The 19,238-nt window shown below is 38.1% G+C and overlaps 1 protein-coding gene across 6 annotated transcripts in view; it reads right to left on the bottom strand.

The window, feature by feature from the left end:
* Window positions 1-19,238, bottom strand: part of pcgf5b (polycomb group ring finger 5b) — a 145,978-nt gene that overhangs the window by 63,856 nt on the left and 62,884 nt on the right. For all 6 annotated transcript variants that reach the window (XM_048608995.1, XM_048608996.1, XM_048608998.1 and 3 more), the window contains exon 3: window positions 9,114-9,210. In XM_048608995.1, coding sequence (XP_048464952.1) covers window positions 9,114-9,210 — 97 coding nt within the window. The remainder of the gene's footprint in view (window positions 1-9,113; window positions 9,211-19,238) is intronic.

The raw sequence follows: 19,238 nt of genomic DNA, 5'->3' as shown, positions 1-19,238 counted from the left end.
GGTTCAGAAAATATTTACAAAGATGTTGCCGGGACTGGAGGGTTTGAGTTATAAGGAGAGGCTGGATAGGCTGGGACTTTCTTTTTACTGGAACATAGAAGGTCTAGGGGTGACCTTTAAAAAGTTTATAAAATCATGAGGGACATAGATAAGGTGAATAACAAAGGTCTTTTTACTAGGGTAGGGGAGTTCAAAACAAGAGGGCCTATTTTTAGGGCAAGAGAGGAAGATTTAAAAGGGACTGGAGGGGCAACTTTTTCAGCATTAGTGTGCTGTGAAGTACTGAGTCAAAGAACCACCCAGATTTTTCTCACTCAGAGTGCTGCAAACCAGTTTAAAAAGACATCAAGACAAAGGAACTTTAATCAGCCTACAAACCAAGAATCTCAGAAATCTATTCCACAACCAGTATCAAAGCTAATAGAGTATTAGAGATATATAGCACGGAAACAGACACTTCAGTTCAATTTGTCCCTGTCAACCATATATCCTATATAAATCTAGTCCCACTTATAGAGTCAATACAACACGGTAACAGACTCCTCGGTCCAACAAGTCCGTGTCGAACATAATCCGAAACTAAACTAGTCCCACCTGCCTGCTCCTGGCTCATCTCCCTCCAAACCTTTCCTGTCCAGGTACTTATTCAAATGTCTCTTAAACATTGTAATTGCACCCACCACTTCCTCAGGAAGTTCATTCCACACGCAGACCACCAAAAATATTTGCCTCATGTCTTTTTAAAATCTCTCTCCTCTCACCTATTTTCCCCCTAGCCTTGAAATCCCCCATGCTAGGGAAAAGACAACTACTATTAACTCTATCTACACCTCTCATTATTTTATAAACTTCTATGAGGTCGACTCTCCTATACTCCAGTGAAAAAAGTCCCAGCCTATCCAGCCTTTCCTTATAACTCGAACCTTCCATATCCGACAACATCCTGGTATATCTCTCTTGAGCTCTCGACAGCTTGTTAATATCCTTCCGAGAACTGGGCACATCCACTCTTCATGAACAATTCAGAGATTGATCAGTATTTTTTTTTAAACTTTTATCTTTTTGGGACTCACTTCTCAGTTCTAAGCTCTGTATGCGTTGCATTATTAATTCTTGTTGCATATAGTATTTAACAAATTCTGTGTTTTTGTTAATTCAAGATCACCTGGTTAAATTGGCTCCTTTTAAAATACAAGCTCATTTGAGTTTGGCAGAAGTTTGCACGAGGCAAAAATGAACCTGGTTGCAACCAACCAAGGGGGTGCGTGAATGAAGGAGGGGAGCCAGTTCATCCCTTCTCACCTGGTATCCTAACAATTCGGTTTATGCCATCTGGAACCGTAATTAATTGGGGAGCTTCACCAAGCATTGGGCTGTAACAAATGTTTATGACGAAGGGAGCAAGAGATAGGTTTGAAAGAAGAGTAAAGTTTAGGAACAGTGAAGATGGAGACAACAGAACCTGCAAAGTGACAAGGTTCATTGGCGGCATGGCTGGGAGTTTGGAAGTGATTGGGCGAAGTTGGGAAAGCAAGGGTGCACCGTATGTTTTTTGAGTTGTCAGTTTTTATGGAGCTGTCTGAATTTCAAAGTTTTGTAGTTTGACATGTATGTATGATACATTTTAAGTGATTGACATTTGTGTTCCTTTTCTAGCCTGTGAGAAACAGTAAATGCAGCCTCCAAAGTAGACAAGTTATTTTCTCCTGTTCAATTATTTCTTGTATCACTGACATTGAGGAGCGTACACCTGGTAATTTGGATAGAATAGCGAACAAGACAAAAACAAACAACCAAACATATCTTCTTCAGCTGACAGATGAAAATAGTGGGGTTTTACAAAGATTCACACAGCCCCATCACTTGATAATTTCAAGACATATCTTGATTCATACATTTTTCATTATCATAACTGTCAAATCAGGGAATCGTGCCTGTTCAGCTAGTATTGACAACATTCATAAATATTGGTGATATGCGAATGTTAGTCCGTCATACTGACACAACCAAATTAAAAGCAGAAGAACCAGCAACGGCAATTCTGCACTTCTATGTTTAAGAAGCATTAATCATTCCAAACCGTTTTTTTGTTTCCTAAAGACAATCCGATAGTGGAACATGCTGCCAAAGAAAATAGCCACTGTCCCATTATTTGAAATCCTCAAGATCCATCTTTAGGTTATTTCCATATATGTTTTTCATTCTCAAGACTACTATTCAGCAGGTCATCTCCAGTATAGTTACAACTACTCATATAAAAGTTGGAAGATTCATCGTTAGTCTGTGATGCCAAAACAAGTAAAGCAAATGTACAGGACGTTAGCCTCACATTTGGATACAGGACTCCTGATGTCTGTTTCTCTTTGGGTGAGGTTCATTTTGGAATGTGTAATAGTCAGTGTATTTGTAGAATCTAAAGAATTAGATGTTCTGAATTAAATAGTATATGTCATGTAAAAAGCATGCATCCACATAATCCAAGCTGTGATTGTTTTTTCAAGTATGAAAATATCTACAAAATAAAGTACTAATTTTCAAATACTAATTTACAAAATGACCAGCATAAATGCACAGGTTACAAATGTTCCTGCAGGCATGTTGGCATTATACTGTCAAGCTGCCTTTTAAACTGATATAAAGCTATAAGTGTTAGCAATGAAAGCAGCTCCGAGTCAAATAACAATAAATAATCATGCCTGATATGCACCTTTTTGGGCCACCCTGGCAGATATTCCACTTCACTTGGAAGCTCACAGAACCACCATACATACAGGAGTCACAATGGAAAGATAAATGGATCTTTAATGTAAAATATTATTATAGCACAAGGACAATTTATTAAGCAAATATATTAATGAATTAGTAAACAGAACAATTAATAAAGTATTAATTGAGCCACACATGGCATCTACCTACATACACAATGAATCTCAAGCTTGTTGCTCCGCTGTTCTGAGGAATGGTAGGGGTGTGGGGAAATCAGACCAGCACAATTTAACCTATGAATTCAGATCAGTCACACTTTTTATCTTGTTTATGCCAAAGTGCAGTTAACAGTTCAAAACATTTTAAGAGACCACAAGTAGAGTTATCATTGATGTTTATTTTAAATTCTAATTGAAATATAACTATTACGCCATTATCCTTTTTTTTAAATCACGTGTTGTGTAAATTGAAATATTAATATATTCTGATTATTTCTAAACTAGTTTCCATATCAATATTGCATATAATAAGTCCATGACGATCTTAGTTCTTCAACAATATCTGTTTCATACCACTGGGCTCCAAGTCCACTAAATTATGAATTAAAAATCACGTGGATCATGAACCAAGCACGATTTTCACATCTGAAGTTCTAATCCTGACGTGTTGAATCTTATAAAGTCCCCCATAAATCAGCCAATTGGGCGGTCCTCAAAAATTGTTTACTGTCCTTCCTTGATCCAGCTACTGATATCAACCACCCCTTTGGTTCTCCATCTGTGCCAGATAACTGTGCTAAAAAGCTGATAATATTTTAATTAGCTTAAAGCTTGCTTATCTCACTACTCCCCCCATTAGGTGATCTGGGACTATGTTTGATTATATTTTTATAGAGAGATTACAAATCTCTTTCTCTCATTCAAGTCTTTTTAATCATAGCTAGTATCTTGATCAATCTGAAGTTTCTAAGCCAATTTTAGTGCTGTTCGCAATTTTGCATCATAATTACAAAGAGTTCTTAACATAGTATAAACAATAGAAAAAAAGGCATCAACTGCTGTTTCACTGCTTTTTCACATCTGCTGTTTCACTGCTCCTTCTGGTTTCCCAAAACAGCCATCCCCTGTAATTTTGTTTAGATTCCTCTTCCAACTGCTAGCTCTGCAAAAGGAAAGCTTATCTTTTTTGGACCATTACCTCTGACAACTTTAATCTCAGTGATCTTGTGCCATAGCTTCATTGATAGATTAACATTTTTATCACAAAATGTCTGACACATGCTTTAGTCTCTGAATTTCAATAGGATTTCTAGTTCATGCAGTACAAATTCCATTTTCACAAAATGCACGCTTCCAAACTCACTCCTACTTTAGGATAAAGAATAATTTGAAAGTGAAAAAAGGACTAAAACGAGCATGCAAAAAATTGCTAACAAGTAATATAGAGAAGAAAGTGATAATGCCACCAAACCTTCAAATTGGTATTAGTCTAAGTTACGTTCACCAAACAGGGAAGGATGCCCACACAAAAGCTTTGGCAGAAGGTAGGTTCAGTCTTGATAATTGGTCTATTATATAGCATTGTTACACCTCACTGGGAAAAATGTGCTGAATTCAAGCCCTATTATTCCTGGGGTTGCCGTAAAGTTAAATGGGTTAATCAAAATACACAAAAGTCCCCATTTTACATGATTGGGATCAGGTTAGTAGAAAAACACTGACTAGGTTCTGGCACTTAACGTGAATTACCATTTATTACAAATAAACAAGCTGCAGCAGAAGGAACTACCAATGTGTATCACAACTGGTTAAGATTCTAAATCTCTTTTTAAACCTTCATATACATATAGAGACAGATAGACATAAAATGGCATTATGGATGAAGGAAGAAAAGCTGGGGAAACACAGTTCAATAGCACCAGTCCACAGGGGTCAGGATTCAGTGAGATGTTCCTTTTCCTTCCCAAGACCTTCTGTTTTCTGATTTCCTTTTAGCGTTCACTCACTTTTCATGGGTGGCACAGGTCGACTGGTGCACTAATTGTAAAAATTTTGAGGCACTTCTTAAAGATAACAGTTCACAGCAACTAATCAGAAAAGGTAAATTGGCTTTATTCAGGCTTCAGTTACTTTTACCACAGAGATTTAGAGACACAGCCTTCCTTTTACCAGTCCACAGACCTTCTGCCTTTGTATCATTCACATATATCAGCTGTTCAGCTGCCCAGCAATCAGAGGTTGTCATCAGGCTAATGCCTTTCTGTATCTACGACTGGTCACATTGCACAAATGAATCAGCAATCTTTCGATAGCTGAATCTCAGTAGCTTATCCCTCCTCCCCCACTATTTGCAAAGCAACACTGTAAACACCACACACAATGAGCTTCAGTAACTTGTTTTTGAAAGTGCAGCAATCCCTTCCACAGTCCTTTGTTTTAAAACAGTCCTATTTCTATTTTAGTCCACAATAAAAAACAAAGAAAAGCAAAAATGTGGTCTTTACAGTTTTAATATCTAGTTGCATTACACATGATGATCTCTTCTGAGCCCTTAGGTTATACTTAAGAGTAAGTTCATAGTATTGCTACTAAAGTACCACGATTCACAACTTAGAGACAACTGAGCATCTGGAATATGGATTAGCACTCCTTGGAACAGTCCTTTATATCTTAATGAGCTGAGCTTTTTGCATAATGTCAGTTAACCCTAAACCTCCCTAAACTTCTGCACTCCCTTTCTTCCTACACAATACTCCTTAAAATATATTTCTGACCAAATTCTTGGTTCTTAACACTATTACCTCTATCTGTGACTTGGTGTCAACCTTGACTTTAGAACACTCTTACAGAGTGTCTTTGGATTTCTTTATTGATTTAAATACTACCAGTTGTTGTAGTTAGAGCTGAAAAGCTTAGAGATGGTTTAATAAAATGTTTAAAATATTGCAGAATTCTGATAGGATGAATAAGAAAAGATGAAGCTCATGAGACTGAGAATCAAGAATTGTGGAATTGATACGGTGCGGAAGGATGCTATTCGGCCCATTGTGCCTGTACTGGCTTTCAAACAAGCATCATTAACCAGTGCCAATCCTCTGCATTTTTCCCCATATCCTTGTACCCAACCTTTGTCCAAATAATCATCCAATGCCCTCTTGAATTCCTAAACTGAACCTGCCTCCAGCAAGCACTGCATTCTATATCCTAACAACTTGCTGAGAGAAAAAGTTTTTCCTCACTTCACCTTTGCTTCTTTTGCTGATCAATTTGAATCTTTGTCCTCTTGTTCTTAATCCTTTTAGGTAGGGAGTCTCACTGTCCACCCTGCTCATGATTTTGAAAACCTCTATCAGACCTTCTCTTAGCTTTCTTCTCTCCAAAGAGAACAGTCCAACTTTTTCAATCTATCCTCATACGTGACGTTCCTCATCCCTGACAGAATTTCAGTTATGAGGATAGATTGAAAAAGTTGGGACTGTTCTCTATGCTTATTTATATTAAGAATTGTTGAAGTGTAGACTCTTTACAACAAGGATGACATGAGACAGAAATGAACATAATTGAAAGCATATAGCAAGGTAACCATTTGAAGCAGAAGAAAATGCAGGGCCATAGGCAAAGACAGAGCAACGAGATTAGTTTTTACATTATTCTAACAAAAAACCGGAACAGAATTGACGAACCTAACTGGCTTAACTCCAAGCTATGAATTCTTATGATACTGTTTATTCTTCATATCAATTTCTTTCTCCATTATACAAACTTATCTATTCTTTGTCGAGAATTATACCAAAGCTCCTTTTAGATTTCTACGCTCAGTGCTCACAATATCCATTCCTCACGGAAGAAATGAATCAAAACATCTTCACTTCCTTTGTGTTCTTCAATGGGACAATGCAAATAATTTCTTTCAATTCTACACATTCATGGTTTCCTACTTCCATGGACTTTATCTGTACTAGTGCTATAGTAACTATCAAACCTTTAAAGGAAATTCCACATCTCCTTCATTGCTAAAGCTGCCTCCAAGATATATCACCTCCTGTTTCACACTTAACACTTAGGTTTCCATTAATGACTCAACTAATTACAGTTCCCACATCTGGAAAAGCTGCCTACCACCTTAAACATTCCTGAACAAGGCATTAAGGAAACAGCTGTGCCTGTTTCATCTCTCACCTCTGGACTTCAACCACCCTTATTAGAAACTATGGCCATGAAATTGGAAAGAGCCCAAAATGGGCTGGAGATTGTGATGCTGATTGCACTGCATCTGTTACCTCTGATATAAGCAATGTACAATCTTTGTGTTTCCTCCCAGAAATTACAATAAGTGCAGTGTGCACATAGCTTAACATACAGCACTATGTGTGTTACGTTACTGCATATTTCAGTGGGAGATGCAAAATTAGGAAAAGTTAGCACAAGTTAAACGTAGCTTGTATTACTTCAAGTCAGTCAGCATCTCCAAAGGGTAAACTGTGACTGGAGACAATATTGGAAATCATTCTACAACTGATTGTGAACTGGGAAATACAGAAACATGTCACAAGGTGTGGAGAGCAGGCTACAAGATTTTCCAAAGTTGCAATGGCGACCTTATGTTGATGGGGGAGACTCAACACCCTCCAGTTAAAGTTTGCTAAGGCGATGAAGCTAGAGAGCTGAGGAGGGGAATGTCGAGTCTCATTTTCCAAGGATCTGGATGCAGTGTCATAACAAGTTCAAAATATCAAAATGTGTCAATGTCAATGAATGTAACTCCAAATGCCATATCTCACTAATTGCACCAGTAGTCTCGTATGTATTCAATCTTCTACCCTAACATGCTTTTGGCTTCCTTGCCTGTTATCTGTCTGCCCGCCAAAGTAGACTGTTGCAGCTTATACCAAGGTGGTGCAAGCTGAAACTGGGCCTTCTGGGGCCTGGTTTCTCGATATTGACATGTGAGGTCATCTGCAACATCCCCGGTTAAAGTCAGCATCCTTCCACTGGCCACACTGTAGCCAATGAGAGAATATTGTGTGGAAGCAGGCAATGGACACAAAATGTAAACACCCTAGTGATCTGTACTCAGAATGGCAGTCTTTACATGCTGAGGAATGAATGGTCCTAGTGCCCAATAGCCACCTTAGTTGTGATGCCTTGGCAAAGGCTAAGAGTTGTGAATCTTTGGAATTCTCTATCCCAGAGAGATGAGCATGCATCATCATCGGATATATTTAAGGCTGGATAGAAAAGTAGAGGCCAAAGATCAGCTTGAATGGCCAAAGATTGTATTGAACGGTGGAGCAGCCTCTATAGGTTGTGCAGTCTTTGCTTCTATTTCTATGTTCTTACATATTAATGTACAACGGATTTTCACAAATGGGGCTTCATGACTGTTGCTATAATATTGATCATTGATCTACATGATACACTGAATAACACCAGCTTAACATTGAGACTGGAATCTCTTTCAGTTGATGTACATCTCAGAGTTGTCATGGGTTTGTAAAGTGACATGCAAGCAATCTATAGCACCCTGCATCATGGGGAAGCCTGCAATCCTCAGAATGCTGTGTTTGCTCTTCTTTCTCCCTTTCATGATGCAGTCCAGGAGGCACATATGTCATTATTCCCAGACATGTGAACAATTGATTTGTACAGATTTTTAAAATTGGGACAGATAATGTCTTAAAGCACAAGCCCCACTATTCTACGCGAGCTTCAGCAACTTTAAACCTCTCTGGAAACCTCTAAATATTTCTAAGATCATAAAGAGCAGTAAAAGTGTTCCCTAAAAGTGTTGTCTGTGTGTGTGAATCAAAGTGCTTCCTGCTGCTCCATGTATGTTCAGCTGTATGAGGTCAGGACATTAGCTGAGGCTTTGAACTCCAAAAACGGAGAGATGTTGTTAAATCCACTTTATGTGCAGGCCAATATCATGATGTAATAACTATGTACACTTCCGGCAGTTTGTGCTGTAAGTATGCAAAATCATGTCCAGCACAGAAATACTATCAATGTGTGTACATGCCATCTTGGAGGAAATATAGCACATGAGGTGCTGAAAATCTGGAGCAACAGAACCAGATTTCTTGAAGTTTACATCTCTGTTTCATCAAATCTACCAAGCTCTGTGCATTTCTGTAGTTTTGTGGTCCTCCTAATCTCATTCTTGTTCTTCTTTGCTTATATGTGTTTACCAGATTAAAACTAAGCTCGTTGCAAAATCGCTACAATCTCACATTCTTTCCCGGATCTTGAAAACTACAAAACTTGCCAGTCTTCTTTCTGATGTACTCATCAAGCTATTTATCATGTAGCCTCTATCTCACCTTGCTTCCCTGTTTTTCAACCTTGACAAAGTTCTTGATTTTAAAAAAAATTCTTAGTATCACAGCGGATTTTATATGTGAGACATACCTTAACATTTCCAAAGGATTAGTTTCATGAACTTGAATTCCACATTTTGGACAGTCATTTGTGTCTTCAAAATGTTGAACAATACAACTTTTGCAAACTGAAAAAAAAGAGAGGTATTTGAACCTACTACTTATTGAAATGGCAGTTAGAATTGAATTTCAGTTGAAACAGTTTAAACAAATAAATTCTACGAGCAATGTTCTTGAATTTCGACTATCACTTACAACAAATAGACATAGGACAATATCTAATTGCTTTAATGCACGAAATTTAAAGTTCATTTGAAGTTGCAATTTTTCTATTTATCACTCAATTCCAAGCTTAACAAATACATCTCTTTATAGGCCACAAATCACACTGTGTGATGGTATACAAGCATCTTCTCGTTGTGCAACTGTATTGCTCACTATTTTAAACGGATGCAACTGCTCTTTTCCAACAGCAGGCCAACCTATTTCATAAGGACACATTAAGCATAATTATATTGAGCAGCCTGATTTCTGGTCAGTATTATCAATACTTATCAAGCATTTCAACTGTTACTCTTTTACTTTAAAACTTAATCTATGGCATCCTAGGGGCAGACATTGCTGTTTGGAACTCTTCATAACCTGTCAGCAGCTGCAATTGCTTACTTTAGCTTCCCATACTGTGAAACTGAAAGAAATCTTAACATTTCAGTGATAGCTGTTCAAACTTCAGGATTAAATGCATCATTGCAATATTGATGTTGTACAACTAAAAAAATCAATTTCAAATAAAACATTTTAAACTTCTTCCTTCAGTTTGTATCACTTTTCCTGACCCCGCTCTTCCCCCATTGCTTTTACTTTATTTCTAACTGGTATACTGCTGATGGATTCCTTAGTCTTTTACCATTTTCATAAAACTCAAAGGTGGAAATTCATATATTTATCCAGGAGAATACCACTAAAATAGAGGAACCAAATCATTGTAGAGCAGGGCATTAACTACTTTCCTCACTCTTCAATTTTTGAAACCAGCTAACAACATAAAATGAGCATTTTGAACAGGGTTTTCTAATTTCTTTCCACTTTCTATCAAACAGAAAAAAAAGCACTAAAAAGCTGTCACAGTCCTTCAAACTAATTTCTTAGTAACATAGGATTTTATAGCATTGGCCATTCCACACGGCTTTTAACAAAAAACTATTTATGAAGTCCCATCCCAGTCCTCTAGCCTTTTTGTTTCATTTTTTTGTTTGAAAATAGTTATCAATTCCACTCACCAATCAAGGCACGGCAGGGACAGTCGCAGTGGGGACATGAGTTAGCAGAGTTCTGCGGGTAGTTGGGGTGCCCTGTATGCCTGAGGTGCAATTGTCTTTGTTTGGTCAGATCAGCACTCTGCCTCTCCTGGTGCCACAAGGAATATTTTTAATATACCTTTCAACCCTTTGCTGGATGTCTGCAGGTTCCATTCGTCAATGTGAGCAAAAGTAATCCTCACAAATTATATACAAAGAAGCATTTTCTCCAGTAGTTTGAGACTTTACACCAGCCAATACGTTCATCTGGTGTCATGACGAACCTTGTTTTAACTCTGACCAGTAAGTGGCTAAATTCTGACATTAGACCCATCTGAAAAATTATTTTTAATCAAGCTGTTCAGACAGGTTATAACTCAATTCCAGCACAGGTGAGATTGTAACCTTTTAGCCCAGAGGTAGGGACACTATCACTGCACCACAAGACTCTAATAGGGCCTATCTGATAGTGAATATACATCAATGAAATAGGGGAATCTTGTGTAGTAAAAGGTAAAAGTAAAGTCACCATAGTCCTACGGTGAGGACAGGTTGAGAAGGTGGGATCTTCATCTGGTGTAGAAATTGAACCCGTGCTGTTGGCGTCTCTCTGTAATACCAACCAACTGTCTAGCTAACTTAGCTAACTGACCTGAGTCAAATGTTCTGGGTTCAAGTCCCACCTGCCACAGTGGTGTGTCATAAAATGTCCAAACAGGTTGATTAAAAATATTACATTTTCAAGGTGACTGACTCAAATACATTCAGCTGCCTGGAATTAAAACGGTAATAAACCAGTATAATGTGGAGGTTTTGGAGAGGGTGTAAATAAGGTTTACCAGTGTTTTGCCTGGATTGGTATGTATTAGCTATAAAGAGAGGTTGGACAAACATTATTTTCAGTGGCTGAGGGCCAACCTGATAGAATTACATAAAATTAATGAGGGGCATAGTTAGGGTGGATAGGCAGAAGGGGAATGTTTAAAGGAGATGGGTGAAGCACTTTTTTTAAATACAGAGGGTGGTAAATGTCTGGAATGCACCGCCAGGCGACATAGTAGAAGCAGATATGATAGCAACATCTGGGGCATTTTAAACAGACACATGAACAGGCAGAAAATAAAAGGATACAGAGCATGTGCAGGCAGATGGGATTAGTTAAGAATGCCATCATGATCAGTGCAGGCATGGTGGGCTAAAGGGCCTGTTCCTGTACTGTATTGTTCGATGTTTCAGAGTGGGGAAAGAAAGCTGCTCAGTTTTAACTCCCATTGCACCTGGATTTTGCTGGGTGAAAGGAGTTAAAAATCCTCCCAATCAGTAGGTATCATTTGATTGGGTTGATAGCTTTTGTTTATAGTTGATGAGAAACAATAAAACAGGATCACCTAGAAAGACAATTGCAAAATAATTGAAACAAAACAGAATGGGGAGGTTTTCTGTGTACTTCATGGCTCAGTGAGTGCTCATTTTAGGTTTAACCCTATCGGTTGAATTTTACCAGAATTCAACCAAGTATTAATCTTGAATTTCACGAAGGGTTCCTCTCCAAAACATATATCATTTCCAATGCACCATGCCTCTATGGCAACCCGCTCATCCTGTCTTTGCTCTCATTATAAGCAGAGGTACTTGCCATTGTCGAGACTGCCCAGGATTACCAGCACCATCTTTAAACTCAGCTGTGCACCAGGTTAAATGCTGCCAGCTCTCACCGTGCATATTGTGGGAGGGGAACCAAAACCAACTAATCTCAGGGCATAAAGATGGGAAAAATTGACACTTTGTCGCAAATGCAACTGCATAATCACTAATCTATTGCTATCTCAGAATCAATCTATGCAGGTTACCCATTCTTAGCCTCATCCCATCTTAGAACATAGGATAAATGGGAGTGCTACTGTTGCCCCAACACCCATGTAGTCTAAAGCTCAGTCATGCCAACAACTGATGCACTATTCTCCTGTCAAAGCCAGAGTGATTGTGACTATTGATGGTCTCTCCCCATCGCAGTAATCTATGTGCTTCAAAGCACTGTCATCTCTCACTGTTTACAAATACTGGCCCCTCTGTATCCCAGCATGCTCACAATTGCCACAATTGACATCCCCTGAAAACGCCTGAAAGCCCCTTTTAGCTCTCATTGAGCTGACACACCCCAGCACTGATTGTGACAGACAGCCCTGACTGATGACTGACAAGGTCCAAGTTATCTCTCTGTAGCTCCCCAACAGACTCAACACAAATTCCCAGAATGATTACAGTGGATCTGCAGGGCTGACCATGGCCTGTAGAGGTATGGTCGTCATCAGCCTGATCGCCCCAAGCGGCTGACTGAGTGTGTCCAAGCCCCTAGACTGATAGTGGATGCAACCCTTGACATGTTTACTATCTGAAGGCTGCCTCCTCATTGCCCAGAGGACTACTTTGTAGATTTTGTGATTGAAGCACATGCAGTATCTGTGCCTTGCACATTGCTGGCACACGCTGTAGGTATGAGATTGACGTAGCATGGTGCCACACAGCAACACATGCACTTCCTTGACTGAACACTACTGACAACCATGAGAAACTGTCTGGCTTTTTGTCTGTGCTAAACAGCAAGGTGAGACACGAGGACTGTGAGCATCCAAGAAGCAAAATGTTACGATTTAGAATGCGAATTGATCACAAAATCCCTAGTGTTAGATTTAACTCCACATCTTAAAATCACACGCATTCTGCTTTTCCTTTAATTGTCATTTCGTTCAAATTCAAGATCGAACCTTAAATTGTCTTTGGTAAAGTTGAGTCTTAGATGAGATGTTCAGAAAAAGGTGTTGTTGCGGAACCAGCATCAGGCTGATTTTAACCAATATTCATAATCACCTTGATTCACAATTCTATTACAAATTCAACAGCAATAGAAACTTCTGTGACAATCTTAATTCCACAAATTCTACCACACAATCCAGTAACAAAGAGGTTCACTTATCGTCAATGGCTGAAGTAAGTTTGAGCAGATTTCTTTTCTTGGGATTGTGTTACAGGTTTGACTTTTTCCAATACAGTTCAAACATAATGTTGACAGTTTCAATTAACAGACTGTAAACCTTATACAGTGTAGTTTTTAAGAGATCTAAAGGAGTTAATACTTGATTGAGTGCAATAAGCACCTCCCACTTAGTTGATGTCATGTAAACCTAGTGGGACAGTAAAGCAAGATCTTGTGGAAGATTTACCCAAGCCTAAATCCTCTCAATAGTCTTTGTAGTAATTAGAGACTGTTCTTATAATTTTGAAATACTCGTGCTTTATAGCATCTCTGTGTCTTCTCGACAAGGCTCTTTTCGTTAGGCTAGAAGGTGGCTACCCTTGCACTCACAAGACGATGTAAGGCTTTAAAGAACTTGCACATTTAGATGACACATACGGCAGTACACACACCATCTAATTTGTCAACAATTTACTGAAAAATGGAAATTAGGATTCCAAGTGTCAGCCCAGTTGGTAGAAAATGTCAGACCCCAGCCCTACTTCATGCAAGTACAGAATGGTTTATTAAATCAGGATTGAAAAGCTTTAGATTGGATTGTTGAAGCACAGCTGCATAGTGCCAACTGTAAGTAGTTGATGACTCAGGTTATTGCAAATTTCAGGTTAGCTTAGATTAGATTTAGCAATTCTGCTTTCTCATGTAAGCGATTCCAGTCATTTTACGTTCAGGAGTGTGTTCATGGTAATATCTAATTGCGTGGTAGTGTAACTCAAGATTATAACAACAGCATCTTCTTGTGATCTGTAATTTACAACGTATCTTTCACACGTCCTTATATTCACTTCTCTAATCTTTCAGTAGGCAAACTGAAAACACAGTGAGGCAGCAACAGATGTGAAGAATTAAAGCTGTTTTACTTTACAGACAGCAAGTGAACATACAAAGTAACAGTTATAATTAAAACTAATTTACTTAATTTGCTTTCAAACCCTGGAGGAAAAACATGTATAGTATTATCAGCCACTTTACAGCCACTTGATTCTCTTTTTATCTGTTTCCACATGAGTGAATGGTAAACTTTGTGTCTCCGATTTCAGAACAGCATGAGAGTGAAGTTTTAGCATTAGGTATTGATCAGCCTTATTGATTTGACATTCTGATCATGTGCTACTGTACAAATACATGATATTTTAGATCTAAGTGCCCTTGTACCTTTTGTATTAAAATCTGGAAACAGGCCAATTCTTCCCCATCTCCTCCTCAATTCTAAGTTTGAGCTACAGATCTATCCAACAATACGTATTAAACTTACTTTACCCACCACTGTGTGGTCTGACACTATCACTATACTAAATGGGATAGTCTTAGAGCAGGTTTAGCAACTCAAAATTTGGCATCCATGAGGCACTGTAGCCTATCAGCAGCAGTAGCAGCATTGCAGTCCAATGCAATCTGCACTCTCACGACCTGACATAGCCTACACTCTACCAGAACCAAGACGGGATAAACGCTGGTTCAAAAGACAGTGTTGGACGGCATGCCAGGAGCAGCACCAGGCATTCCTAAAAATGACATATCAACTTGGTGAAGCAATGCAACAGGACTACTCGCGTTCATAATAGCATAAGCAGTAAGTGATAGACGGGGCTGTGATTCCACAACCAAGAATCAGATCTAAGCACCATAGTCCTGCCTCACCCAGCGGTGAGTGGTAGTGGGCAATTAAAAAAGTCACTGAAAGACAATGCTCCACCAATATCTCCATCCTCAATGATTCGGGGCTCCAGTACATAAATGTAAAGATAAAACTGGAGCATTTCCTATGATCTTCAGCCAGAAGTATGAAGTGGATGATCAGCCTCAGCCTTCTCCAGAGGTCCCAGCATCACACATACCAGTCTTTAGCCATTATTCACTCCATGTGATATCAAGAAAAAGTTGGAGGCATTGTATACTGCAAAGACAACATTCCAGCAATAGAACTAGAGACATCATAGGCCTCATAGAATTCCTACAGTGTGGAAACAGGATTTTCGGCCCAACCGGTCCACATCTACCCTTGGAGAATCCCACCCAGACCCATCCCCCTATAACCCACCTAAGCTACACATCTCTGAACACTACGGGCAATTTAGCATGGCCAATCCACCTAAGCCGCACATCTTTGGACTGTGGGAGGAAATTGGAGCACCCGGAGGAAACCCACACAGACACAGGGAGAATGTGCAAACTCCATACAGTACTTTGAAGCATCTGGTGATCACGAAAGGTACTCTATGAATGCACATCTTTCTTTCTTTAGCTGAGTACAACTGTGCCAACAGCCTGCTCAAAAGCTACCTTCTTCTATGATCATAATGCATCCTGCTTTAAGATGCAGAGAATCTTATGGCTCCCAGAAGTTACACAACTACCTTGTGTATTTCACTTGGTATTGGGAGTAAACTGTATTTATCTCAGGAAGAAATCAAGAAGTATGTGAAATACAATAAACATTTCCAAGGATAAATAGAAACCCCTTTAACAATGGTTTCCTAGCATGCCAAAACCAGAGATAGGGATAGCATCTGTATGCCAGACACAGGCAACTCATACTCAATAATCAAAACATAATTTGCAAGCTATGGGTTAGTGACTATTTTAAATTTTCATCAGTATGAGTTGCAAGTAGCCATGGTGAGCATAAGTGCAGCAGGAAGAACTTTGAGAGGCACCATCAGGCAGAGGGTTTTCAGGAAGAAGCAGCTAGCTGATGTGTAATATTTGTATGTTATAATATTAATACAATAAGGAGAACAAGCTAAAGGACAGCTGTCCTGAACCTGACTACCAAGGATCACAACCTGTAATACTGAAAAACCGAAAACTGAACAAAGGAGCGTTCATTGCCTTCCAGGACCTGTTCTGCTTAGCCTGCATGTAGGAGCAACCTCCAGCTCTTCAACCACAGAAGACAACAGTTTTGCTAAATGTGGCTTTACCTGTTTAACCTTTTCACTGCAGAGAGAGAATTTCCAAGCAAGTGACAGATCTGAACTGATAGTAGAGTTTGATCTCATTTTCATCTTCATACATGAGTTTTATTCTCACTCAGAATCCTTCTAACTGTGGAATAACCATATTGTGTTTACTCGAAAAATGTTCAGTATTGGTTGAGTAATAAACTAACCTGTCATCTTGTTTAAAGCATAAAACTTTATTTTAAAACTGAAACACTTGAAACCAAAAAGGTAGCTTGAAAGAGATATTCAAATTCACAGTTCACAGACCACTCTGAGGACACAACTTTTTTTTTAACATAAAGTACATTCTCAACGAAGATTTGTGAAAATGAGAATCAGGCAGCCTCTGTCAAGAACCAAAATTTTACATGCAGGGGTCAAGATGAAAGCACTTTAGTGGAAAGTCCTTTGAAGGGCTTCACAACTCAGTAACATAGAGAGATTTCATTTTCTTTAACATTTTTTAAAACCATGTTGGAAATGTGCTTCCATTGCTCAGCATCACCATGAATCACACAAGACTAAAGGAATTTAGTCATTTTGTGATTCATTGAATTATTGAAATCAATACTGTTCTTAAAAACATATGATGTTTGAACAAGTTAATTCAACTCCTAACTTAACTAAATCAGCATCAAATAGATATCTTATTTATAACAAGTATGTTTCCTTGCATGACATTGTACACAGTTATTTGACTAAAACTGTACACGTTGTAGCCATATAACAGACTGAGCTGAGTTACAGTACCACCTCTGGAACAACGGGCATTATTATTACTGCATTAAGATTGACTTCAATGAGCTAGAAGTGTCACAGTGATACCATCTTAAGGATCTTAGTGAACCTCCTGTGGCATTGCTCATAGTTAGATCAAATTTGTTTTAGCTCTGTTTCTTCTAACAAGGTAAGTCATAGCGCTTTCTATGAAATAAGCATGATTAATTGGCGCATTTATATTACTGTTTTTAAAGTAATAACAGCACCATCTTCAGGAATAAGTTAAAACAACTAGCATTACATGGCACTGAACTAATGAATCATGCTCCTTCTCAGTCCATTGACCTCCTCCCTATCAAATGCAGCAGAGACTGCCAATGACAAAGTGGACACCCAAGCTGCAACTGGAGATGCTTAACATGTAGTTGACCATCATGGTGCAAACCATTGTCTTACCATTCAATGGGCTGGGACATGAGATTGTTGTCAAATCAAGGATTTCATATAAACACACACAGACTAAGCACAGGTTTTAAAACTGACAGCCTGTACATTAAAATATCTCCAGATAAGATTCCTTTATCAAATGTTATTCATTACTAGATTCTAAACAAAATGAAAGGAACTCAAGGCCATATAAATAAATAGAACAATTAGTGAATAAAGAAATTATGTCAGGTAGTAAGAATAAACATTATATTAAAAAAGCATGATATTAGCACAAAACCATTTCCAATTTTGCTTTTTTTTTTCCATTTTAACAGCAATAACTTCACTTACAGCAAATTGCAACTTGTCACAAGTGTCCATGATCATCCTTAAGTTGTGGACTACACGATTGCTTCCTTAGACATACACAGTTGTAATTCACCCGACTGCTCAGTAATTTTGCACAAATAGGTTAAAAGTATATAGCTAACTGACTTTGAATTAGAAGTAGAAGGCACATGGTGTCAGTGATTTAATTTTTCAGGAGCAGTGTTTTGTGCTAACTTAAAAATTAGTACTCAATTCTATAATGCACTATGGCAAATAGCCAAATAAATTATAAGGAAGTCCAGAAGTTGGTAAATTAAACTCTATGAGTTTGGTACTCATTTATTTAATGGATCAAACATTCGGGTTTGATAGAATAATAGTTACAGATATTATAGACATATTGTAATTCTATAACATTTTTAGCTATTGAAGTATTCAACCTGAACAATTTATTAATTCCTTCTGGAATTTCCTTCTGAAAAGAATGACTGAAATAAAACTGTACTCTGCAGATTTAATTCTTTTTTAACAGGTACTAAATTTAGTTTCTTCAGAGTCTCAAAAGTAGCATTTCCTCCATAATTGGAAACTTATTTCGCAGCCTCTGCACATTTTTGCAACATCACATTCTGGTGCATTATGTCAAATCTAAACAGACCAAAACATTTGTAGACATGTGTATTGTGCTTTCAATGTCTTGTTCTGCTTGCTCACTCCTCATTGCATAGTAACAGTCATATAATAATATTTGGAAGTGAGTAAATTATGGAACAGTGCAGAATTCAATTCAAAATAGTATTTTGTAACAAACCTATCAGGAATTTGCACTTTATATATAACAATTTGAACAAATTTTAAAAATCTCGGTTTTATTCTGTGTAAGTCTTGATTTTAATATATACTGAATAACATTCACTGACTCTGATAGCACATAATATTACCTGAGATCCAGCAAAGCTTTGTGATTAACTGTTAACATTATTGATGAATGTTATCATGCTGTATCCATTGTAGCAAGATCTTAGTGGAAGTTAATAAAATCTTAACTAACTCCCTGTACTTGTTCTCAAATTCTATTTTGTAATAGCTTACAATAGAAATATGTCACTTTCTTGTTTCTGGGATTCTGATATCATTTAATTTTCTGTATTTTTCATTGTAGACTCAAATGGGAAAAAGGACTGTTTTAAAAACAGAACTTGTGGAAGGAACTATGGCACTTTTAAAACAAAGTCACTAAAACTCATTATGTTTGGTGCCAACACAATTGCTTTGTCCATGCACTGGGAGAAGCTGTTTTGTGGATGGCCCAGTAAAAGGAAGTGAGTGCACAGTGAGATTTGGCTGGCAATAAGTATGTGATTAGTTTGTGCAATTGTGATCGGTAATTGATGAGACTG

This window comes from Rhincodon typus, chromosome 20, assembly GCF_021869965.1.
Source record: "Rhincodon typus isolate 14 chromosome 20, sRhiTyp1.1, whole genome shotgun sequence".
NCBI classification, from domain to species: domain Eukaryota; kingdom Metazoa; phylum Chordata; class Chondrichthyes; order Orectolobiformes; family Rhincodontidae; genus Rhincodon; species Rhincodon typus.
The sequence above is the reverse complement of the archived record's forward strand: the minus strand, read 5'-3'. Positions and strand labels throughout refer to the sequence as shown.